The 26,465-nt window shown below is 42.2% G+C and overlaps 1 protein-coding gene across 1 annotated transcript in view; it reads left to right on the top strand.

Moving 5' to 3' along the window:
- The window catches only part of TNFAIP8L3 (TNF alpha induced protein 8 like 3), a gene marked incomplete at its 3' end in the record, with an annotated part of 46,186 nt that extends 20,006 nt beyond the window's left edge, over nt 1-26,180 (top strand). Inside the window, exon 2 of the mRNA XM_082321486.1 lies at nt 25,618-26,180. Within this exon, the coding sequence (XP_082177612.1) occupies nt 25,618-26,180 (563 nt within the window). The remainder of the gene's footprint in view (nt 1-25,617) is intronic.
- Between the last annotated feature and the right edge of the window lie 285 nt (nt 26,181-26,465).

The raw sequence follows: 26,465 nt of genomic DNA, 5'->3' as shown, positions 1-26,465 counted from the left end.
TAACTGGCTAGATCTACACTCTGTTAGACGGTCTTCGTTTTAGTGGTTATTTATAAGAGCCAACATGCTATGTGGTGGTGGTTTATTAAGCAGGATATACTCTGCAACCAAAAACTGAAATGTGTTTGTGTTCAGTATGCTTTGAGAGCTTTCAAATCACAAAAATGTAGAAAATATGTTTAAAATCCTTATTTGTTACATATATGTGTATATGTGAGTGTGTGTGTGTGTTGCTATTTCCAGGCTGAGATTCAAAAGTTATTACTCTGATTATTTCTCAAGCCTCTATTTTCCTTCCTCTCCATAATGGTATAAAGATTGATACATCTTGTAAGAAATCAATGATTATTTCGTTTTACTACTGACTGGGACGTCAGAGGGCTTTTAAGACGTATTGTAAATAAACAGTTTGACAGAGGCCACATTGGCTGTGACCCAAAAGAGAAGCTATGATAATTTTTGGAGCAGCTAAGTGCTATTTCGGAAGTGAGCTGAAAAACTAGCTGTTGTCAAAGGGGCAGAAGAAGGTTAAAGCGCATGATCAGCAGGGATGGATGCAGCCCTGACCTAGGGGAGGAAGATACATTCTTTAGCCACAAGCACATAACGGAATGAATGAATTGAGCAGAACTGGGGGTGAAAGGGGGATAAGGCTTTCCCTTCTCCAAGTCCTTCCTCTATCCATCCCAGCTCTGACTGTGAAATTCATATGGGTAAAAAAGATCTCTGTAAGATACATTTCAGTAAGGACCTAATGTCCATATACTGCTAAGGGCTTATGTTGGCCTTAAGCAATTTGAAGAGTTTTGCAGGGATTCTTTATATGTTCCATTACCCCCAGATAATATAGTATTAAGAAAAATCTTCAATTCTAGCCATAAAATATTATCCATGGTTGATTGTGGTTGGTAAAAGTTTTACAGAAGCTTGCTGGCTTCTGAGAATGCAGTTTTAAATAGCACGGTGGACGTTCCACAAAAAGCTGTTTAAGGACATGTGTTTAAAGTACATAAATACGTATTTTAGTGTGCCATTGCCCTTTGAATGTCATGAAAATGTAGTGAGATGTGGTATAATACGATGAGATGGTGAGTTTTATTGCTGATTCCCAAATCTAATGCATCATTTGTTTGTAAGGAATGCTACCCGAGGGACTGACAGCCCTACCTGAGCCTAGCTCAGTGGCTTTAAATTATCTTCTGTGAGATTAATCTGTGAATAAAACTAACCGTGAGTTAGAGTAGCTCAACTATAATAATCACAGACTCATCCACTGTCTTGTGAGTGCTCTTTGGCTAACTCCTCACAGACTACCTCTCTTCTGGCTTGCTCCTAAGGACTTTTAGAGTAAGAACTGCGTTCACTGGGAGTAGCCAGGGTTCTGGCTGCCCATATACAATGTAAAGGAAAAGCAGAGCACGCAGTCAGAAACTGCCCTCCCCCTGCCCAAGGCACATCATTCACTACCTTAATTCTGTCAGTCTCAGCAAGAACTACCAATGTGTTGTCTCCCACACAGAGATGGCTGCAATGTCCTAAAAGCATCAATTTAGGTGGTAGTTCTGTGCCCAGAAAGCTTGAGGTCCTGAAACCAATCTAAAGAAGCTTTTATTGAAAACAGTAGATAGTTCTGCAAGTGCCAGCCCCTCAATATATGGTCACGTGGAGCAGCGTGACAGGGTAATTCCACTCGGCAGGACGGAAAGCAGTTTGTGTCAAGCTGCGCTCTGCCTGCAAGTCCGAGTACTGTTGAACGTTGTTTCAGGGAAGTTCTCGTAAATGCTAGCGGAGATGCGGACGCGTGACAAATGGATTTGGCTTTATGAATCCTCTGGCTAAAACTCCTATGGATGGCATGAGCCGCAACAGCCACTATTAGAGCATATGAATTGTCGTAGCAGAAAGGGAGGAGCTGGCAGGCGTGCAGACACTAGGCAAGGACTGCATTCCTGCATTCCCAGTGGCGCGCTCTGGCAGATCTCTGTGCTCCAGTGTTTCAGCTTTCAAAAGGAGCTTTTGGAAAAAGGCTATGGAATAGCCACTCGGTTTCCACTTGACAGAAAGCAGCAGTTCAGACCCACCAACTGTAGATTCTTTTTAGAGAAGAACCCTAGAAATGAATCAGTGAAAGGCGTAGCACAAAATAGGCTGCTGTTTCAACTGGCAACTGTGGAATACACTTGTGTTGGGCTATTTCTGTCTGTCTTGTACAAGAATAATTTCCATCATTTTAAGTCATTTTTCCAAGTGACACAATCTGGTTTCATTTTTCAGCACTAATAGAGGAGAAACCTTTATTTAAATCTTGTAAATGATCATCAATAACTAGATGAACCGGTAACAGAGCTAAATAAATATGCCAGATACCCAAATGAGCTTGCTATGTACTCCAAAGTGGTGGAAAAAATAAATAATTCTGATTAGTTCTTTGAGTGGCAAACTTCCAACCCCAGTAATAAAGGCAGGCCCTATGTACTGTGGAGCAGACACTCCTTTAGCATAGAACAAAGTGAACTCTGCAGTGACGATGACTATAGCCAGCTATGGGAAGGCTGATCTACCAAGGAATAAACACTCACCCAATAGTCTACTGCAGTGATTTTTCATTATTTTCTTTCATTTTGCAGATTACTTAACTTTTCTTCAGTTGAGCGTGCTTATATAGTACATTTAAACTTAGAGGTAATTGGCTAGGCTTTCTTAGTTACCTTTTTCACTGACATCTTGGAAAAAGTTCATGGGCTGCTCTAGTCTGGGTACGTCCTCCCAGGTCTTACTTATCTAGGCTGAGTGCTAGACTGTACTTTCTATATGGTTTACCTAGGAAATAAACTCAAACCTCTGTGGAGAGTTGTGAGATTTTTTACTCTATAGAGAGTTGGTAGAAGTGCTATATAGCACATGAGCGGTGGAGCATAACCTCTCTGTAAACATCTGAGTTTCATCCAGTACAAGCGGGAAAGGGAATGCTTTATGGTTTAGTGGATTTTCTTGTTTGGCATTTTTGGTTTTAATTAATCTGTCTTTATTCCCCTGCTAATAAATTAGGTCATGGAGTTACATCTATCTCCTTGCATAACTTGAACAGCATAGGCACTACCATGGAAGTCAGTGTTTTCTGTGCTGCACTGTTCTCTTCAGGTTTTTTAACATGGTCGTTATCAAAGAATGAACAATACAAATATAAATGAGCCATCAGAAGTTGTAAGCTTTGAAGCTCTGTATAACAACTGGTCCTAAATAAAAGCAAGAACTTAAGCATCATCAGCAGCAGTTATATGGACAAGAAAGGAACCTTTCATGTAGTGAGTACCTACAGAGAGACTCCTACTGATCACCACCACATGAAAGGATACCAAAGAGGAGACGTGCAAGACTTCAGTTGTACAAGGTTAATACATTATCTACTTGAATCATGGAAAAACAGAAGAAAGAACACAGGACACTGAGAAGTTAAAAAAAAAAAGTCAGCCTGATTTAATTGGAAAGCATCATGTGGCTGGCTTCTTTAGTAATTGTTGGAAGCCATCCCAACTCTTCATATATTTAGATGTGATATAATTCAACTCATAAATAATTTCTTAATAAGCAACAGTTCTCCCAAAGTATGTGATTTAAGCCTGCAGAGCTTGTGAGAAATAGGGCTGTTCCCTTCGTGCTTCATACATTTAGAACATTTTATGACAACAATAATTTTTCTATTGTATATTTTAGAAGTAGGGTATCCCAATAAATACATTTGGTATCCTATGAAATGACAAAGGCTTTGGACAGCAGGTAATAACAAATGCTGAGACAATTATTACTGTCAGTCCTATGGTGTCACAGAGATGAAATTACAATATCATTAGGGAAATTTACATAAGTGTATGCAAGATTAGACCTGATTAAAAGACAGTCTTTACACTGCGGAAAGATTAGCAAAATCTAGTGCTGCGATGTTGTCATTAAGAATGAAAAATTTCCTGAGAAAATTTTAAAATCTATGTATGTATGTATATACATATTTATGCATACATAAACCCACAGTGTTTTGGTGGGGGGTGTTTTATTTTTTTTTGTTTGTTTTTTTCCCAAAAGGATACTGAGTCTGCAAGACCAAGGTCAATATCAGCTCTGTTAGTTTGAAGAGGAGCAGAGAGCTGGATTCCCTATTGCACAACAGGAACAACTCACTTTTTCAGCCAAATTCTAGGCAGCAAAGGTAATGCAAATGGCAGACACAGGAAGAAAGGGCTGTCTGACAGCCTAGGAGATTGACAGGAAATCATGTGGAATTTTATAAAAAATACATGCATTTCCAACAATATTTCAACCAGTCAACATTTTCCATCAAAATAGCTTAATAAGAACATTTCCAACTTACATTAATGCTAGGGGTAGTCCATAATTCATGAATTTCCCTGTTCTCAATTACATAAGTAGATACAGCCATAGTATTTGCCCAGTCTTAAGTCTCTTTAGGTCCAGAGTGATTATTGTTCTCAGTCAACCTATTAAAAATAAATCTGCTGAGGGGAGTACTCCTTCCCTTGGTATAGAATTATAGCGGTTTATCAGTGTAGGTGGAACTATGCCAGTGTACACCAGAGGATTTAGCTTCTTATTTTAAAGAAGAGCAAATAGTTTCAGAGGCTGGATCTGTACCTTGGGACAGGAGATATAGGAAAGACCACAAATTCTTCTTGATTCAGGGGTTATGCTTTTCTATGACTTCAGTGCAAATTTCAGCAATGCTCTGACTCATATTTGGGATATTATTCAGTATGGCTATTAAACATTATATTGCATTAACAAGGTTACCTTAGCGCAGGCAAAAATTTAGGACACATTTGGAAAGATATGAGAGAGCAAGGAACAAAAAAACCCAAGATTTTTTAAATTCAATTTCACACTAAGGTCTGTTCATTTTACTCAGAACATACCCTATAAAATGACAAAGCTATTTACATGAATAAGTTTAAGCAGGGCTTGGCTGTGAAATCCCTGGCTGTTAAAGAAGCGTGTTTTGATTAGTTTCAACTTGCTTTGGGTTTAAAAAAAGTAACAAATAGTGCTGAAAATCAGCGAGGTGCCAAGGCTGGCAACCGGGATTCTCCCGAGCCGCCAGCCATTCTAATCAGGGTACCGCTGAAAAGCGCTGTTTTGAGAGCTGTTCTCTGGCAATGGAGAAAGGAACGGCTTTTCATTCATTTTCTTCCTACTTCAGTGGGTTAGTCAGGACTAACCGCGTAGAATAGGCTCATTATTGTACCTGTTCAAAGGATAAGGGGTTTATATTTTTATGTGGGGGTGGCTTTGCTGGTGTTACTAACCTCTCGCAGTTAGTTAGGACTTCAAAAGCGTTACTTTTTGCTCCACTTACCACTTAGATCATTCAGTTCATTTCTGTACATCTCAATTAGGGAAAGCAAACCAAACAGCTTTACTCTCTGGAACTCATTCATTAGCAGTGTGCTGCAATGTAATGCTGCGAATTCTGCAAGGAATCAGAGGAAACTTCTTTCACTGAATCATTTAAAGGCTCCATGTAAACATGTCTGTTACCATAAAATTTAGCTAAGCATTTTCCCCTCCCCAAGCAAACGTTAAGTCTGAAACATTAAGCCAACAGCAGCCATCTTAAACTGCAAGTCCAAAAATACAGCAAAAGGCAGCAATTAGAACTGACACTTTGGGAACTGCTATAATTACAAAACACTTCTGCTGGAAAATACCACACTCTATATTGCATGAGAAAGAAAAATGTAGTTGTGAAAGGGAAGCAATGACCCTTCTGAATTCAGTATTTTACTTCCATGTTATCCCAAGGGTTGCATCTATGAGTTTGTTTCCCACACTAACATTTCTGTACTGATTACTTACCAGTGAAACAAATGGCTCCGTTGCTGTGTCAGTGCTCCAGAGGTACAAAAGTGCAGAGAAATGCCCTGTTCGTTACATTTTGTGCATTGTATCTCATCTGAGGGAGCCAAGAAAGCAGTGCTTAAAGGACATAATCCTGCCCTGCACTTATCTGCTAAACAAGTTATTACCCAAAGCAGTCTCTAGCCACATTAATTTTCCTTGGCCCCTAGAGTGACAGCACAACTCACTCCTATGGCAAGACGAGTTGAAGCCGCAAAGTCGTAATTGTAGGCCTGTGTCTGATGAGCAGTTTCCACCTCTGCATCATTGCTGCTAGCGTACTGAGAAGCACACAGATAAACCTATTCTGAAGCAGGGAGGAGAGCAGAGGATTGTTTGTGTGTCTACGGAACAATTACTATAAAACAAGACATCTGAAAGAACATTATTTTGTAGAAATGAGGGAGGAAGGAAAAGTCCATTTAGCTTGCACCTTTGCCACTAAACAGAACAAACCAGGTATGTTTTGCAAAGGGGATGAAGAAAACAGGAGATGCTGCTATTAATGCAATACAGTCTATTAAACAACAAAGAGCAAGCTAATGCATTATGTGTTGTTCAACACTCTCCATCTAGTCTTTCCTCACCCAAGTAGAGATGTGTTGTAGATTTCCCAGGTCAAATGAATACCTAGGTAGTCCTACAGTCAACTGGGAAAATAAATAAAATCAAAATTCACACCCAGGAGAATACTAAATTTCATAGAAATATACCCTCATCATTTAGGCCATACTAGACATTATCAGAGGTCTAAACTGGTTTTGGCACGGGTTTTTATTTGAAGAAGAAAGTCCATTTTTCTTGTATAACAAAGATAGGGGGAAAGAATACACAAGCAGGACTTGAAGAACAGTGTGACTGTAGTTGCCTGTATTTAACCAAAACGCATTAACTAGCATATGTGATAAGAATAACAGCCAAAAAAATAACATAGAACTAAGAGTTCCAGACATCTTATACATCATGAGAGCTTGGTAGAATTAGCCTATAATATTTCAAAACTTTGGGGTTTTTTAATCATTCACTGCACACATTTCTCCATTCCTATCTCTGAAGCTGTTTTTTCATTTACTGCTTTGGTGACCTCTGCCTTTGGTCTCTTCACTTCTGAGCTAAAGCAAAGATAATGCTATTAACAGTCACTCCTAATTCTAGTCATTGACACAAGTAATTTATATTCCCATATTCCAGATGAATTGCATAATTAGTTTATGAAAAAAAAAAAAAGAGGAATCAGGCAAGAACAGACAGAATACGATCTCAGCTTGTTATCTGCTTGAGAAGTTGTCATAGCGAAAAGTAAACATAACTAAAAGAAATCAGAAAATAGTCCTTCTCTGCATTTACTGATCCACTTCCCAGTCTGGAAGATGGGAGCCTGAGTATGACGAAGACATACTTTTTGTATTTGGGACATCAATTCAGGCAGTAGCCACCGTGTGATGCATAGTTATCCTCCGGTAGCTGTGGGAAATTAGAATGATAGCACAAGATATCCTGTACAGAGACAATATAGCCTGAGAAACATGATGCAGGGAATCTCAAAAAAATATGGTTGATTGGAATACGTCTCTTTTAAATAGCAAGTTCCCTCTAAAAGAATTAGGGAAGAGCAGCTGTTGGATATTAAATCAGCCTTGGATGAGAAATGGTTGGAGGCAAACCCGAGTACATCATGGAAAGTAGGGAAGCGTCTTTGGAAAAATAATCTCCCTGTCATCATGTACATCATAATTTTACATGGCCAGTTTAGGCCATTATCACTGATATCAGTAAACACTTTCTTTCATGAAACACTGAATATAGCAAAAGAATTCTGATCTATGCAAAAGGAGGTAGAATCGTGTCCTAAATCTCCTTTTTGTATGCAACCTTAGGATCTACAGGTATTTCAGAAGCGGATCCTCATATAGCAAATGCTCTTCCACAAGATAGCATTTTCTTTACCTTTGTAAAGAAAATAAAAGCAAGTATTTTCTTTGCACATTTTGTTTTCTGTAGTTTATGTGAGCAGGTATCTAACTTTTTCTTACCACATCATCTTGGCCATTTATTTCAATTTTTGTAAAGTCTCTTTAGAAAGAAAACAAAGGAGGGAGTTGCCTCCAAATGCATATACTTTCATTGATTCTTCTGTCAATACATAGGTATTAGATAATATTTGCTTTTTAAAAATAAAGATCTTTTATATGTAAATGTAAAATAAGTAAGTAATTAAATGACACTAGAAGAAGTCATTGCAGGCATATCCAGACATTCAGGTGTATGTTTTTTAAATAATTGAAATATGCCACATTGCTTTTATGGTGTTGGACTGGTTTTTATTCTGGAATAAAGCAGATAGTTGGAGAATTGTCGAGGATCTCTAGAATTTTACAGAGCATACCCATCACAATGCCAATGAGATTTATCGGCTTCCATTTGACCAGTTTATAAAGCAGTATAATTATTACAGCTATCTAGATTAAGAACATCAGTGCTGCCCTGAATAAATTCTTGTGGCATATCATCACATTTACAGACTTGTGTTTATAGCATTTTAATATTCTCAGTTAACCAAAAGTCACTAGATACAAATCTCTCTTCAGTTACTGTCTTAGGATGTATCTTCTGCCTGAGTTCCAGGAAGAGGAAGCATCAGCCAACTCTGAGCGTGAACATGGGACCAAGATGTGGGCAATGACAGCTGACTTTTTTTTTTTTACCCACTGTCTCTATTTGTCACTGTCTCAATCTTGCAAGCTGTAACACACTGCTTGGATTTCTGTGCAGTCTCTCACGATATAAAAGACAGGGTTCTGGCATTTGGAGTTTTACTTCTTTGATAAAAGCTTTCCACAAGCGATTTCTGTGTATATTAAAGTCAAATAAGTGTCAACTGATGCAACATTATGCTAGCACCACTGGGCTGCACTTCATGAAAGTTCACATAGTGGGAAGCTAGTCTGAGAGGCTCACTGGGGTGCCCATTTGCTGTAAGAAAATGCGATTTTATCATGAGCGTATTTTGCATTGGAGGGATGGTGGTAAAGCAGTGTGGAAAGCTTCTGCATGTGTTTTCTCTGTAAGCACAAGAGTATTATTTCGGGAGAGAATATTGAAAAGCAGCAAGTGGTAAATCATCTTCAGGCTTCAGGCTTGAAGAAAAGACGGACAGACAGCTGACTGATGGGGGATGCTGGTAGCATCGCTCCTACACCAAATCTTGAAAGACCTGTAGCTAGGGAGGGCCCAATGCTGCCAGAAGCAGAAGAAATGCAGGTGAGCAAGTTCAGCCCAAAGGCAAAGGCAGGCCTGAACAGTTAGCACTATGCCGAGGGGTCCTCAGCAATACCGTCAGGCCCAGAGGAAGAGAACAGATTGTTGCAAAAGAAACTGTTTGAATAGACTTGGGGGCGGGGAGGGGGGGGGAAAGCATGCCAGCTCTTGAGTTTGGCAGCAAAAATGGCTCCACTAAGGTGAGGTCAGCTGAGTGAAATTTCTGCTCGGTTACTTGCCAAGGGAAGCTTCAAATATATTGTAGTGTAGGGCTTAATAGCATAACACTAGCAGCTCAAATTAGCTTTAATTAAAATGAAATAAGAATAAACAAAAGGGCTCCTCTTCCCGACCTTTCATGTTGAGTATGTAATGTGCTATGTCTCTATGGGGAGGACCACAAACTTTCTCTCTTTTGGCTTAAATCATCCTGGGAAGTTTCGTTAAATTAATAATGACTGCTAGTAAAAGTTAAATGATTTATTTTAGAGTATCATTCAGTTTGATGATAGAGTTTATTTAAATGTTCCTGCTAACAGTTTATTCCCTATGAGCAATATAGCAATACCTATATTCAAAGCACCAACACCGGCCTATTGTTTTCTAGGCTTTGTGGTGCAAACCCGTAGGAAACTCTTGAGATTATTTTGGTATATGAAATAATAGTAATGAATGACAGGTACACAGTCATTCCTTTTTAAGGCTGCAGTCTCCATTGAAAAGCATACAAATGTATCATTTGATTGAAGGCTCTCTGTGGCAGTGATTGCTTTCTGCTCATTGTTTATGTAATTAGATGTGAATGTCCCTGGGTTATGCTACGGCAACCACACGAACTACAGGTAGGTGTTGTTTCAGGAAAAGCTGGACCCTACAAAATGCATGAGCACACTAGTCTTCTTTCTCTAGACAAGCATACGATAGGGATTGTTAGACCCTCCTGCTACAGGGAATCGGACCAGTTATCAGAATTGGGGCCCAAGTGGTCTGGCCCATCCATACCTGACAAAGTCCTCTCTGGTGGGTTGTCTGTACACAGCAGTACAGACCAGAACTGTTCAAGTCTATCTTCAAGAAAAGAATTAACATTTTTCTTCATTGTAGAAAAAGTTGAATTGGAAGCATGAGATTGGGCAGAATCCAGTTTGTTCCTATGGGACTGGTGAGAGCTGAGCAAGAAGTAGGTTTTGTCATGCTTCTTCAGGCAGAAAGAGCACTAAACCCAGCAGAACCTTAGATCAGGACTAAGAAATGCAAGATTAGGTCTCTAGGAAAGAAGGACTTATCAAGTCCTAAAAAGCAGTAAGAGGAAACTAAGCAGTATCTCTCCTCAGGCGACTGCTAGACTATCTGAGGAAGCTCCACAGGGTGTTCACTCTTTGAATACCATGTCAAATCCAGGAGAGATCAGATAGGTCTAAATTCACCTTTGGAAACTTTCTTGATCAGCCTCGAGAAGATGCCTATGCATAGAATGGCTCCAGAAGGAAAAGTAGCACACCGCTGGCTCTGTTTCTTCAGCGTGTACCACAGACACTCTAGAAGTTCATGCTCAAGATTAAGAAACGGCAAAATTGGCCAAATTACCTTCAGAAGTAGCAGTTGTTTTGGTGGAATGAATTTTTGTTCCTAGGCACAATTTTTATTTTTTAGTAGAGCTGTGGAATTGTCTATTATTCTATTACCATTAACCAGCTATAAAGGCAGCAGTTTTGCTGGCATCTGAAACAGCAAGATGATAACAGCACGTGGGCTGTGCTACATTTCTTTCTCTAAATATCAGGCTGGGCCTGATTCAGTTCATGTAGTCTCTCCCTCTAGAGACTGTTGTGGCTGCTGTATTCAGAGGTAACATTTCTGCATTATCCTGCATATTCAGCTGGATGCTTTCAGTACATGTGTAGGTATCAGCACAAATAACCTCAGTACGTATGTACTCAGAGATTTCACAGAACTGAAACCTCATGAGGGATGGCACATTCTGCTTATCTATGTTTATCACTGAGGCTTGTCCTTGTGGAGTTTTCTTTAGGTAACATAAAGGCAGTGATTTTTTTTTTATTTTTCCCCTGCAAATTCAATCCTGACTCCATATAGCTGCAATATCATGTAACGAGGATACATACATACATACATGTAAAAACCACAACACATTGCTGTTACTCACATGCCTCAGAATAATGAAACAGGCCTCTTAAGAACTGTCTTGACCATTTCAGTACTTTTCCAGCATCTTTTCTATTTCTGCTTTCCTGAAATAAAGAGTTGCACTTAGAGTGAATTTGGACACCATGGGTGATTACAGCTACTGCTGTTAAACTGTTATTAGAGCCCCCCTGACGACAGAGAAAGCATCCCTGTTATTAGAATATTCCTCCTGGCATGGTATGTTTTGCAATATGCATACAGACAATGAACAAGATAAAAGTATGAAACCAGATAATCTTCATTAGCATTTATCCTCTTCAGGAGCTTTGACTGTAAGATATTATTTATGCTACTTGGGTCAGTTACATTGCTGCAAAAGTACTGACACCATGCTTAGCACTTCACTTTAAACCCATAACAAGGAAACAATCATTTGTAGTCTAGTTTTTCCTCCGTTTTTTCCAGTATAACCTCAGGATTTTTTCTTTCACAAGTGCAAGACAGCAAGACAGTGTAACTTTGGCAGATATTATTCATGCAGATCTTGAACCCAGGAGGAACAGAATTGACCTGCAAACCCACCTTACTGAGTTTTGTATCCTTCCACAGGAAATAATATTTTGCTCTTACTGGAAGACTCGGCTTGTATTTTCATTTGGCTATACTAAGGTTTTCATGGTTTAAAAATTATTCCATTTTATTAAAGAAAATACCGGATAAACAGTGGTCATTCCTTACAACAGGATTACAGAGAACAAGTATGGAGACTACAGCAGGTGGTCTAGTTCATATGGGATGGAGAGAGTCTGTGTCTTTTTTTCCACATGGATGGAAGCCATCACGTATTCCACTCTTAGTGTTTTATGCATCTTGATCGGATGCTTGACCTAACGCTGAAGATGAGCAGTGCAGAGCAGATCACCCAAAGGATATATTAAAGTCCAAATCAGGCTTCATCTTAAAGGAAAACAGGGTTATAGAGCACATCTGAGGCATGAGGCAACATGTGCTTTCTTCCTACCAATAAATCCCCAATCAGATGCACAAAAACTTGTAAGAGATGGAGAGCATGATGAATCCCAGCTGCATTGACCAGCATTAATTTTTCCTTTAGTCAGGAGTTTTCCATTTAGAATCTGGGCTGGCCATCTCCCCAGCCGCTAATCCTTCCCTAGAGGCAGGGGGGAAGAAAAGAAGAAGAAAAGAAAAAAAAAAAAAACAAAAGAAAGGAAAAAAAAAAAAACGAAAGAAAGGCAGGGATTCCACACAGCCTAATATTCTGCAACTGTAATTTTTTATTTTTTAAATAACCAGGTGAACGGTAGAGCATTGGTTAAAACAATAAATGGAGAATCTTCTAGTTTTGTCGTCCTCGTTTGGGAACAACAGTAAACAGGCATAAGCAGACTCTCTTTTTAAGTACTCGTGTCTTTTGCCTTTTCAGTTTCAGCTTTGCTGTTGTTAAGAAATACTTTTCTAGCACTTTCAGACTGAAAACAAGACATTGATTTCGCCCTGGATCAACAGTATTGACGTGTTTAGATTTTTCTTGTAAAGGTATGCAGAGCGCCAGTGTTTGCGTGGGCAGCTATTTCAGTGTAGCACGTGCTTAATCTGTTCTCTGTTGAAGGGAAAAAAAACCCTGAACTACAGGGAAAAGGAATTTACTCATTTGCTTGTCAGCCAGCATAAGCAGATGACATTTAAAAAAAAAAATAAAAAATTTTTAAACTTGTAATGCCATTGGTTCATTTATAACTATATAACTATTTATAACTATACCATTGAACTAACTTATTGAAGATGGATTCTACAATATCAATTTGGATGGTTATAATCAACCAGCAAACAGGTTTTGTTTCAGCAAGGCCATAGTGGGAATTTCTGTTAGAAGTCTCTAAAGAAATGTTTAAACTTGGGGGGGGGAGATACTTCAAATGAGTTAAAAGAAACCAGAGCAGGCACCATTCAGACACTGATATTATCAGCAGCTCTTAGGAAGGGAGGGTGCCCTCAGGTCTTTTATGGACTTGCACAAGCAACATTCACATCTGGTATTGCGCCCCTGTTGTAAAGCTGCAGCACAGAGCATCAGCTGTCTGGAGCTGGGCAAAACAAAACTGTCCGCTTCAAATGGCAATGACATTCTCACTGCCATGTTTGTGCAGGCAGAGCCTCGACCTGCATCCTGTAACCTATGATGGTAAGTGAAGTGTCGTAGTTTAAAACCTGGGTCAGAAAAGCTGATACTCTCTCCACCCTGCAGCGGGGCATGGGGCAGAAGGCAGCGCGTGGCTACGTGCCGAGGCAGCGCGCACTGGAGCAGGACATCAGGCAAAGACAGCAAGGGATGCTCTGCAGCCAGGAGGCAGAAGGAGGGTCACTAGTATGGCAAGTGGTGAATTAATTGGGAGTATTTTCTTTCCACCAAAAGACTTCACAAGTTGCAGTAACTCGTCCAGATTTTCTGTAGTCCTTTTTTCCTTCCCCAGTATTCTCAGACTAGGAATTAAAATTTTGGACTGCACTTAGTGATACATTAAATGCCTTCACAAATCTAGGCTTTTGCATTCATGTAGGAAATTACAACTGTTATGAATACACGGACATAGATTGCACCCACATACCTTGTAAGTAAATGATGCTGTGACATACCAAATATTATAAGTAGGCACGACTCAGGGTGAGGGTTCAGAAGAATATTTCTTTAGTAATTGACTTACACACCTGCAGAGTCTCTTCTGTCAAGAGTTTTGGTCTGGTTTTTTTGTTTGCTTGGTTTTTGTTTTCTTGTTGGGGGGGTGGGGGGTTGGTTGGTTGTTTTTTTGAAGAACATTAAAGTGTGGCTTATCCTGTGACTGATTAAACTCCCTTATGCCCCTATCAAGCCCTCATGTTGCAGCAGGTTTGGCATCCTTTGTTTTCTTCAGTGATAGTCACATCATGGTCCTCCTGTTCCGGCTGTATTATAGCCATAGCTGTCCCTATTTGTTGACTGCCAAAGAGCAGGTCCAAACGTGCTATAACCTGTAAGCCCTCATCTTCTACAGCCCTGTGACTAGCAGCTGAACTGTAAGCACTAACCAGCATCTTCAAAATATTTTTTTCTTCTAATTAATTGACTTCCCTAAAGAACATAACAAGCAAAGAGTAAAAATGAGACAATAAATAGCCTATGCATAAGGTTAATTAAACTTTCTTTTCTTAACGGTTTTAAATATGTTGTGATCAGTCTAGAGCGTCTGGTCATGACTTGGGAGAGTTAACTGCTATCAGACCCTTCTTGCCACTATTGTCCTCTTCATCTTCCCCTCGTTTGACTTTCTTCTCTAGTTTAAAGAGATTTTGGAAGTATGACTGGAGTTAATTGGGAAAATTAACAGCTCCTCTGGTGTTTTATTTAGGGACCCACATTATGTTTTTCCAGATATACCTGATCTCTGCCATTGTTTTCCCTCCTATCCATCACCTTCTTAATTCAAAACCTAACAGTCAAGCAAGCAAATACCAAGGTAGTAAAACAACAGCACATGGTGTTCATAAAAAAATATGATCTCCCTCATTTGCCAGATACGCAGATGCCATTAACTTAAATCAATTCCAAGCTTAAACAGCCTGCCTTTCCCCTCCACCCCCTGCTTCCCTGGCTTCTTCTCATTTCCGCACACACTGTTCAGTTACCCCTACCCATCCGGCACTTGCACTGTGTCAGTGTCCTCAAAGCATTTTAAGCAAAAAAGGCTAAGTAGTATTGTCAGTGGGTCTTTTTGTTTTTAAAAAACAAAACAAAAATACACAGCAAGAGTGAATTGCAATTTTGCTTCCCATCACTCCCCCTCTGTGGAACAAGGTGGGCTATTTTGGGTGCATCTGAACAGCATGCTGGAGGATGGTGAAGAGAACCATATGCTCTGCAGGGATACTGGTGTAGTTCTGCAGGGATGCGGTGCCGGAGTTGCCAACCCCCGTCCTCTCCTTCTGGATGTGGCAGAGCTCAGCCTAGCGCAGCTGGGGAGCCCACTTGGTCAGCAGCAGCTCGACACCTTCTGCAGTTGCAGCCTATTGTGTGTTTTTGAAAGCTTATTCACCTTGACCTGCTTTAGCAAAAATACTTTCTCCCCCCGTTTTCTTTCAGCCTCATATTAAGCTACAGAGAAATGCCATCTTGGAGTTTCACAGTGTCTTTGGACCAGCCGTCCTTGGGGTCCCAATTGCTTGCTTTCTCATGGAATTTCGTACATCCCTAGAGCATAGACGTGGTTATTTTTCATGCCATTCTTAATATATTGGAGTCAAAAATAGAATTACTCGATGTAAAAAGCAAGGACATTATATCTCTGGAGAAAGAGCAGTGTACTGCAACAACAAGTAACTTCAAGGCACAAAGGTGAACCCTCCGAATTTTCTTCCTGAGGGGATGAGAAACTGGGGGGGGGGGGGGAAGAAATTGGTAACCTGTAGCCAACAGCCTGTTTCTTAGCTGCACTTTATCTGTTTAAAGCACGCATATTAAACAAGGCCTCCATGCAATATTTAGGGCTGATATTGCCAGGCCTTGCTTTACTAACGGGATATTATTATGTTCCTACGGGGAACGATTGGCTCCTGCATGCTAAAGAGACTTCTGTGGAAAGAATAGAAAGCATTTGAGCTACGGGAGCAGGGAAATCTGCACCTCGTATTAACCAGGAGTGATGACTGTGGTAATTACGAAGCCCCAAGCCCAGAAAAGCACAGATACTTCCACAGCCCCTCTCTTTCCCTCACCCTGCCAGAGGAGGGTATGAAAGAGTACACAGAAAAGCTCATGCATCCTGACCAAGCATACAAGTAATTCATGAAATTGCACTCAAGTCCCACAGGATCTGTTGTGAGTGCCACAGTGTTCGAACATTCAAACATCAGAAAAAGGGCATAGCTGCTCCCAGGCCCCAAATCCCCCATCTATACCAGGAAAACATAGCCAGAGGTTGAACCAGGAGATTTGCTTCTGGGCCACTGCAAGTGAACGCTAAAGCACAGATGCAACCGGTGGAAAGCACCTGCCATATAGTTGTGCACTGTCTGTCCTGGCTCTGTTTTCTCTGTGTGTGGTTTGGGGGTTTTTTTGTTTGTTTTAAAGACACGAGGGGAGAGACTAGGTTGTTACTACATTCCTGGAACAAGAAAGATTGTATGTACCGAAAACAGAAAGCCTCAGCAGCTTTAAGTGAGGCGATTCTAGCTGCTGGCTTCCAGCGTGCGTACTCTATCCCCCATGCTTAGATAACACAGGCTGGATTTTCTATTAGTCGGTACTTGCAGGGTTTTTTTTCTCTTCAAGTTTTTGCTCAAACCAGAATCTACCAGTTTGGAAACTGGTCATAAAGTAACACTGCAAGCAAGTTCTACAGATCATCTGCAAAGAAAAGTTGCTACAATAATTGCATCTGGATAAAAACAGGGTGGCTGCAAGTCCTTGAAAGATTTCTCATGGCTTATAAGAGTCTCAGTGGAAAATAATACTTTGGCAAGAAAATCCTTTCTTTTCCAGATAATTGTTACTTTTGTGTGGAAGAATGTGATGGTTGAGTCCTTTTAAAGAAGCCTGTGAGGCTTTTTTCCTTAACAAGATAATTGGTTTATCATTCATTATATGCCTGATGCTCCCCCAGAGACTCTGTCCCATCTAAGCAATAAAAAGTTCCTTAGCACATATCAAAGAACTCATTACTGTCCTGTTGTGAAAATTACATGGCCAGACATTAAAACAAGCATAATTTTCCTATAGAGATAATAATTATTTGTCTAATTAGACATTTTTTCTGCATAGTCACCATGATACCTTATGTTTAAATGCAGTGTCTTTAAAAGGAAGGTGTAAGAAATGTGGTAATTGTGGAGAAGGCAAAGGAGATTAAACACAAAAGGTTTCAGAGAATGAAGTTAAACTCTTCAACAGTTACTGCCTAGGATTTGCTATATAGCACATACTGTGGGGGACAGGGGGGAAATCACTGCCAGTTTGAAGGCCAAAAAATCGTAACCCATTCAAGGTGTCCCCTATTGCCACCAAAGCACTATCAGCTGCTGAGATTTTTGAGCTATTCATGCTTACCTAAGATCCTGCTGTAGTATATTGGATATGTCAGCATGCTTCTCCACTCCAAAAGACTTTTTTCGACCAAAGCTAGCATTTAAGGAAAAAACCACTAATATAATCACTAATATCTCTCAAAATACAGGAACAATATCAATAGGTCATTGCAACAGGTAGTAACCAATCCTCTGGCATTCCCATTCCCTAAAGATCAGCCCAGGCAATGTCTTGGTCTATTACAGCTCAATCTACTGCAAATACCTGCCTTGTCAAACCTTTGCTGTCAGTGTGCAAGTCTTGCAGTGCCAGCCAGAATTAAAACAGCATTTTCTGGGGTAGGGATGTTCAGTCTCTTCAATGTACTTTGCACTTTCTATCAACTTAATGAGCTGACATTGAAAGACTTTAAGCCTGTTTATAAAATACAGCGGTCAGTTTATCAAAACCTCTTTTAGTTGTATAGTAAAGCTTAAAAAACAAAACAGTATTTCATGATCACTCCTGGCAGACGCACTCATTTCTGTAGCACCTGAGCACCTCCAGATAAGAGCAAAGCCTTGTTTGTACTCCGTGTGTGTACCTCAGGGTGCTGTGTAAGCAAGCTCTGCACTGTTTGCACTCGCCACTAATTGCCAAAAGTTAACCAGATGCGTTTGCTGCCTTGGCAGAGCTTCCCTGCATGCTACAAAATGGGAGATGCAAAGTTGAAGTGGAACACTTGAAAGTCACTCTTCAAAGACGCCATTCCTTGTGCTTCAGCCTGGTGTCGGTTTTGTTCTATGTTATCAGATTAAAAAAATTAAGAGATTTGGTAGCCACTTTCAGAGAGGCGACTTTGCTGCTTGCGTGTGCCAAGCTCTTACTTGGCAGGCGAGACCTGAGGGCTGGGTCGTTAGCAAAGCAGCTGCTGTCTGGTACCTCCGTTTGGTTTGTGGCGCAGGGACACAGTGCATGGAGATGGTCCTCACCGAGCCTTTTTGTCAGGGAGTGGTTTCCTCTCTCACAAGCTGGATGCGAATTTTCAGGATATGACCAAGTAGAACGTCTCATTTGTAATGTCAAATAGCAGCCATACAAAATCACAGCACTGTGTCAGCTGTGCCATATAATCAAGGGAGCTCTTGTGAAGGTTTCCACGCCACGGGCCAGTTTCAGCCACGGGCCAGTGCTGTTACCCAGACACCGCTTGCCAGCTATTGCTTTTAGACACGGGAGAAGAATACAGCGGTGTAGTTCAATTCCCAGCTAGCTACTGGGGGTAGCAGGAGGAAAGCTTAGCCAGCCCCTTTCTTGGCAACTCCAGCAAGGCTGATGGAAACCGCAGCTGAGCTCCTCTCCTCTCCCCCTGGATATCATCTCTGGAGGCATTACCAAGATGAGGACAACAGTTTAACCACTCGTTCTGCATTGCTCTTCTCTTTACAGAAGGGGCTCCCCAGCCTACCGCCACCTCTGCCAGGTATTGAAAGGCACACTCCAGTAGGTAGCAACAATATATTATTAGTAAAGTAAATGCAAAATATAAGCCAGCTGCTGAAATAAGACTATCATTAGGAATCTCCAGTCGTTAGATTCCCAGACAGTGCTTTTTTGCAGCACGATTGCTGCTCATATAAAGCACCAAAAGCAAAAATATTCTTTTTCTTTTTTCCATTCAGTCATGTCCCTCTGTACAGGGCTGCTGCTGCCATTTCCAGCATGCCCAAGTTTTGCCTTCAGATGTTTGGATACCGGTACGTTCTCTCAGGATCATGTAATTATCAGTCTGTAATCTCCTGTTTCACTATGGAAATGAGCAACGCTTTTATGCTCATAGTAACAACTTAGAAGTGTTAAAAGTTTGAGCACCGGGCCCCTGGTGCTTACACATGTTTCAGTTGGCCCTCCCTGAAAGCTGATATATTCCATCTGGTCTGTTGGTTTCTTGGCTTAAAGTTACTGGAAACACTGAATGTTTCTTCTGCAGTGATCCTGTAGCTGTCCAAGAGTAATACACACACTTAGAGCTTGCTCCCTGGCTGCTCAGTACTAAAATACTATGGGAGAAGTGCTTTTAGTGCACTTTTTTTCCTGTCTGCTTTTAGAGCTATTTTGAAATCCCGAGTTCCGCAGTTCACTTTTCTAATCAATCTTATAGTATGTAAGTGATACTTAACGGATAAATAAAACACACAAGTTTGCAGCTCATTACCTCTAAACATTTTGCCTGAATGCTGCAAATTAAGCAACTAGATTTTTTTTTTTGTTTTTCTACATTCTCCTTTCCAAATCTGCACTAGCTTTTTCTTGTCCTTATAGCTTTACATAATGGCTTAAAAAAACTCCCTGCTCTTATTTTCCTCAAAGGTTATTTATGCTTTCTTAACTATTTATGTCAAGAAAAAGAAACATTACAAGTAACTGCAGGTTATAATGAAACAAGCTGCCAGCCCAGTAAATTATCCCCACCAGCAGCAACACTGGATTAACCATTCAGATACCCACTGCTCATTTACCTCTCTGCAAGAGCTTTACGGTATGGCTGCCTCATTCCTTCTCATTGGCATTCCCAGACTCTCCGGGCTCAGGGGCAGGTATGTCACTAGGCTAAAGTACACAGATGCATTCAAACTGGGTCACACAAATCATTAAAACAGCACATTCCTACAACAGTTTTCCCAACCCAGCTATCTCATACTGTAACAGACTCTGAGAGTGTGCCTGTCCCTTGGCTTAGTCCATCTCCCACAAGCCTGAGCAACTGCTAGCAGCTGGAGGGATGCCCACGTTTCCAGCAGCATTGCTGACTCCTTAAAGCCTATCTTTTGCTGCAGAGGCTGTGCTGCATTTGAAAATTGAGGATTCAGGAGTATTAAAAATATTTCAGCCTCTTCATCATCTTTACTTTCCTATGTGTTTCCATCTTGTTCAGTTCAGATTCAGCCCTTTGCTTACTTACAGTACAGCTGGAGCACAGACGCAGGGACCTCCTCTGATTCCCACCACCTCCCGTTCCTGCCAGGCTGCAGGAGCCCACTGCAGTCCTGCAGCCTCTTTGTGGTTTTAGCTCAGTCCTTTAACTCACACCAGCTCAACTCCCCTCTCCAGGACGCTCTCGAGCTAGCTCAGTGCCCCCCACACGTGCGCTGCTTGGCAATGGCTTCAAACACAGCCCGCTGCCAGCTGCTGGGAGCTGGGGCTACGCTCACAGTGTAAGTGGGCGAGAAGGCACACAGCTCCGAGTGGGATTCGCTTTAGACCAGGTGAAGTCAATGGTTGAGGTAACCGATTAACTAGTCCAAGCTGCAGCAGGCAAGACGGTAACAACTCCCAGTGCCAGACGTAACTCCACAGGTGTGACAGAACCAAAGAAATTGCTTTGTATCTCCAAGCAAGCCTGCTAATACAATTAAAAATGCCCTGGACAAACTCCGCAGAAAGTCTGCAGATTGACGCCCACTCTGTCCGTTCTCGCCTGCGAAGCAGCACTCCCTCCAGCGCTCACTTCAACATGCCTTTCAGCCGTTTGCCGGGGGGGCAATATCCTGGCTGCAAAACTTTATTAAGGCTTTGACTAAGAAGTGGCCAACTGGGAGGGAAATGGATTCATGTGCTCGGGGGGTTTGTTTCCACGTCCGCGTAATTGCTTTCAGAAAATGTCGACCATGCTCTATCCTGGGCATAGTGGGAGCATGTTCTGGGTCACTGCTTCTGCCGTGTGTCTTGTACAGAGTGGCTGAATGGATATTTACATGAAAATAGTATGCTGAGCATTTAGTTCTAATCATTTTGGACTTGGTACAGCCATCTGGAATCAAAATATTTCGAGAACATTACAGATGCTCTTGCATTTTAGTCTCAAAAACTCTTAAAACGTAAAACTCTTACATCCACTCTCTAGAGTTGCCAAACTTTTCCCACACTTCTGTTATTAAGCAACTCTGTTATTAGGCAATCCTGTTATTAAGTTTGGTGGATGTGAGACATCTTTGTCGTGTTCGGCACCGTGTGCCAGCAGCTGGGCCGTCACCGGTGGGGAGTGGTGTAGCAGCCTGACCGCGGGACTGCCCGGGCGCGGGGAGCCTCTCCCCTGCCTCCCGCCTGCAGCTGGGCGTGCGCCATCCCCGCCTCGGCTATCGCGGCTGGGGAAATGCAGGTCCAAAGGGCTGCGCTTTCGGAAGGATGGAAGATTGCTATGGGATTAATCCCGTCGCATGGGGCTTTTTGTATAGCTTTTATCATACGCAACTCTCTAGATGACAGAGAGAGAGGGAGAGAGCAGATCTGAAGGCAGAACTGGTCCTTACTTTAGTAAAAACTAAAATGTCAGGCTTTCTATTATGGAAGCTAATCATTACCCAGCAAAGCCGTATGCTCAGAGGTTGGTTTTTCTTTTTCAGCTTTGGTGTAATGTTCCTGAAAGCTAATAGCATCTATAATGTTGCTGATTTGTTTTGCTGTATGAAAGAAAGCAGAAAATAGAAATGCTGTATGTAGGAGGCAAAGATGTTGTATTTTGTGTAATGAGCAATGTGCTGCAGTAAGAAAAGACTGCCACAGTAAACCTGCAGTCCCCATGAAAGCTTGAATTTAGTCATGTGGCTAACCACTTGTGATCTTTGAAAGGCAAGGCGTCACCTTGGTGTCCGAGCGCTACGTGATTTTGGAGGCAGGAATCCAAACAATCAATCCAGTCTCTCCCGTACCTTCCAGGATAGACTGCTGTAAAACTGTGCACACCCTGAATTTAAGCAAGTCGAGCATAGCCCTTGGCAAACAGCCCCCACGCCATTGTCTAGGCTGCGCAAATGGGCTGATGACTGTTGTCTACCTCGTCCTCATTGCACACGCGTCGTCTGACCCCACCAGCGGGCGCTCCGGCAGGCGGAGACCGCGGGCTGAGGCTCTGCCGGGCGCCGATCCCGGCAGCCGGGTTGGCAGCTTGCTAGTGCAGCTGGGGTGCACCAGTTGTCCTCCTCCCTGAGCTTCTCAGCAGTTTCCAGACATGGAAGGACTGTGGCAGCAGGCCGCAGCTTTTGTATTTAACAAAGAGCACCACGGTATGGTACAGATGCACAAGCTTGTCCTGTGTCCCCACCAAGCACTGCCCTTCCCCACCGGGACCCTGTCCGCTTGGTACAGTTGACTGGGAGAGACCGCATGGCAGTCACGGTGGTGAAAGTAATTACCAGCTATTACGGATTTTACACTACACAGAGCAGCACAAATCATGGAAGGCGGTGGAGGAAAGGAGCGTGCACAAAGCATTTGGATCTGCCCGCTTTGAGGGCTCTGAGCCACAGCTTGCGTGCTAGAGATGCCACGGTGAGACAGGCTGGAGAGACAGGAGCACGAAGCGGTGAAGGGGGCCACAGCAGGGATAGGAGGCATGAAATTGGGTCCGGGTTTGAGCAGAGGAGAGCAAGAGATACAAGATGAGGGGGAGGGTATAGCATTAGGGCCTGGTAAAGGAAATCATGGAGGAAAGGGGAATACAGCTTCTAGAGAAAAGTTTAGCAGCTCCAATGTAATAAGAGATTTCTGTATTTTCTTTTATTTTTAGAAAGATGAGAAGGAGTTCAGTCTCATGCTGTTAAATAGCAGATCCCACACTTAGGACTTGCCATGGAAAAACGTTCCAGCCTTAACATTCAGTCAAACGCAGCCTGACGCTCTCTGGCTGCCCTGCCCATTTCATAGCTTGCGCCTTTCCCTAGGAGCTGTGTTATCATCATTTGAGGTACCAAACCCAGGGCCGTCACGGGGGAAGAAAGCCATCTTTGAAGGTCTCACCCTCTTGTTTTGTGGATGAGAGCCAGGACTGTGAATACAGGAACACACCTCGGAACCACTTTTTTTTTGTGCCAGACAAACCCCACTTCTGATAAGTTTATTAGAAGCTTTTACGTGCTAATTTAGCATCGAATTTTGTCTCTCGGAAATCCCGTAGATGGGAGGGCAGCCGCGTGCACGTGTGTTTGAGGCCGTGCTGGTGGCTGTGCTGGTCCTGGCGCTCCCACAGATGCGCTGGCCTAACAAAGACGCGGGGCGTGCGATGGGGGCCGCGGTACTTTGCTAGCCACCTTTCTGCACGCCGTGACTGCAGGCTTGGCTTTGAGCTACAGAATTGCAACGGCTCCGCAAAGCTCTTGCTGCAGCGGAGCTGAGCGCAGCAGGAGCCAGCGGGGCTCTCCTCTGGTGAAAATGACACGGAGGCTATAGCGTCATGAATGTTAGTAAAATTAATATGCTAAAAACCTACTGCAATTATTTTCAGTTATTGATCAAAACAGATACTGAACAACTGCGTCCACTTGATTAATAGCAAACACTTACTACAGAAACAGACACCAATATTAATCTTCCATTTTACTGTGTCAAACGCACATAATTATTCACCACAGATATTATTTATATACTCACGTACTGCTAAGTGAAATAATGCTTTCATCCTGGTTTTATAATTTCTAGATTAAATCACAGTTTTTCTATTTCCTCCAGTCAGCAACTCAGCCCCACAATTTTCTCTCCAAATGACAGGCAATTCTTTTAAGCACATTGAATTATTTTTTCCAGGTGGTGGTTCAGTTGAAATTAAATGTTACTCTTTCATACTGCTCAGTAGTACAGCTGTAGCACACAAAGAAAGATGACAACTTTAATGTTCTAGCTAACTTGAAAAATAGGATTTAAACAGAAGACTGTTTAAACTCAGAGCGTTATTTATTCAAAGTGAGCACTGGCACCCAGCGCCCCTTTTGCCTCACGCGAGGACGTAGGGAGCAGGGGGAGGAAGGAGAGGCTGCGGTGAGCCCACGGCAGCGTGAGCGAGGCGGGGGACCGGGCTGCACCGCAAACACTGACAGATGACGGCTGTGCAGCGGGGTGACAGCATGGTTGTCTCAGCTGAGCATGCATGTGCTGAAGGCTGGAAAGGGCCTCCGGAGCTTACTCAACCAGCCTCAGACCCACTCAGGCTCCAAACTCAAATCAGCGCTGGAAGCTTTGATTTTTCTTTTTTTTAATCTCTTAGTGGTTTGATTTCCCAGCAGCTGGTGAAGGACACGGTTACCTCCAGCCCCCATGCACCAGCCAAGGCTCTGGTCTCCCAGCGAGCAGAGCGAGGCCCCAGCTGGCAGGGAGACACGAGCATCTCCTTCGTGTGAGCAAATGCCGAGAGGAGATGTGAGGGGAAGGCGAGGAAGGTCTCTCGTACCAGAGAGGCCGCCCTGCCAGCGCTCGGCACTCGCCTCACCAGCTGCAAGCCTGAGCATACACACACCCGTCACCGTTTTGCTACAATGATAAAATGCCCTTTGATCCAACAGAGACTTCGCTACCCTAGTATTAAACTGGGTGGTTATTTCATATTAAATCTTTCCGTTTCCTTTACTTTGTCCACATAGAGGCAGTGAAAAACCAACATTAATATGAAAAATAGGGGAAGGTCAAGGTAATCTCTACCAATAATTACAGACGCTCATTGGATAAAGTCCAGCAGGAGTAGCCACATGCTCAGATGCTATGCTGAGTGAAACTTGCACAGATGGGTAAAAGATAAAAAATCCAAGATATTTATTTGATAAATGTAGAGCAAATAGCTCAGGTATTTTCATCTGGCAGGACCGCATGCACTGAAGCACCAACGTTTTACAAAAATCACATTCTATAGTTTTGCAGATTGGTAACAACTGGGAAAGGCATCATTACTAGAGATTAAAGCAAAATAAATCCACACTTACGAATCTGCTTTATTAGCCCTTACCTGACACGCTGTTTAGTCTAACCGTGGAACAACAGTGCCTCCCAATGACCGAAAGTACAGTTCTTTCAGGTTCAGGTACTTATTTGTCGGTATCTCATTTTGCTCTCTGATACCTTATGTATTATTTCGACCACATCTCAATGGATCTCTCTGCCAAGAAAGCTTTAATATTGAACTTCAAAATTAAAAGATAGCAAAGAACCAGCATAGATATCCCCTGCCAGAATATTCTGTTCTTAATTTGTAAGCAAAACCCCTTAGTAACAGCAAGACCTGAAACATGGGTGTCTGAGACCCCAAGGACCCCTGGCAATACAGTGTTGGAAGTGCTCCCGTTATCGCAATCATGACGATATGCTATGATCAGTGATACACATAATGTCTCAGTTAAGCACATAGGTACTACTTTTCTTAACTGATTGTGAAAATTATTCACCAAATAAAATTAACATTTTCCCTCTTCTCTGCTATCCCACAACAGGTCCCGATTGTTTCAGTTCCAAGAATCTCGCACTGCAAGCCCAGAAAAAGATCCTGAGTAAAATGGCAACCAAAACCATGGCTAACATGCTAATCGATGACACAAGCAGCGAAATCTTCGATGAGCTGTACAAAGTAACAAAGGAACACACGAGAAACAAAAAGGAAGCCCATAAAATTATGAAAGACCTGATTAAAGTGGCAATAAAAATCGGGATCCTCTATCGAAATAATCAGTTCAACCAAGAAGAGCTGGAAATCGTAGACAAGTTCAGGAAGAAGCTGAACCAAACTGCCATGACAATTGTCAGCTTCTACGAGGTAGAATACACTTTTGACAGAAACGTTCTTGCGGAACTTCTGAATGAATGTAAAGACCTCGTGCATGAACTGGTAGATCGACACCTGACACCGAGATCCCACGGGCGCATCAACCACGTCTTCAATCACTTTGCGGATGTGGAATTTCTAACTGCCCTGTACAGTCTTGATGGCGATTGTCGGCCGTACCTCAAAAAGATCTGCGATGGCATCAACAAACTTCTTGATGAGAAGGTCCTTTGAAACTACGCTCAAAAACAAGAAACCAACCAAAAACTTCCCTCCAGAACTGGCCATCCTTCATGAGCCATGGTGAGCAAGCGAGCTTCCTTCCTACCGCTCTCCTACTACAGCCTCTAGCAGGGGCCAGAAAGTGCTCACCAGGCTCGTGAAGAAATGGAAAACTTAAATCAGAAAGCTATCAATTTTAATGTTTTGTTCAGATAATTCAGTCTTTTCCAAGGAGCAGAGTGAACAAGGCTGCTGACACATATATTGTTCAGAAACAGATTACTGTACACCGTGATC

Source organism: Platalea leucorodia, assembly GCF_965183815.1.
Source record: "Platalea leucorodia genome assembly, chromosome: 9".
Taxonomy (NCBI): domain Eukaryota; kingdom Metazoa; phylum Chordata; class Aves; order Pelecaniformes; family Threskiornithidae; genus Platalea; species Platalea leucorodia.
The sequence above is the reverse complement of the archived record's forward strand: the minus strand, read 5'-3'. Positions and strand labels throughout refer to the sequence as shown.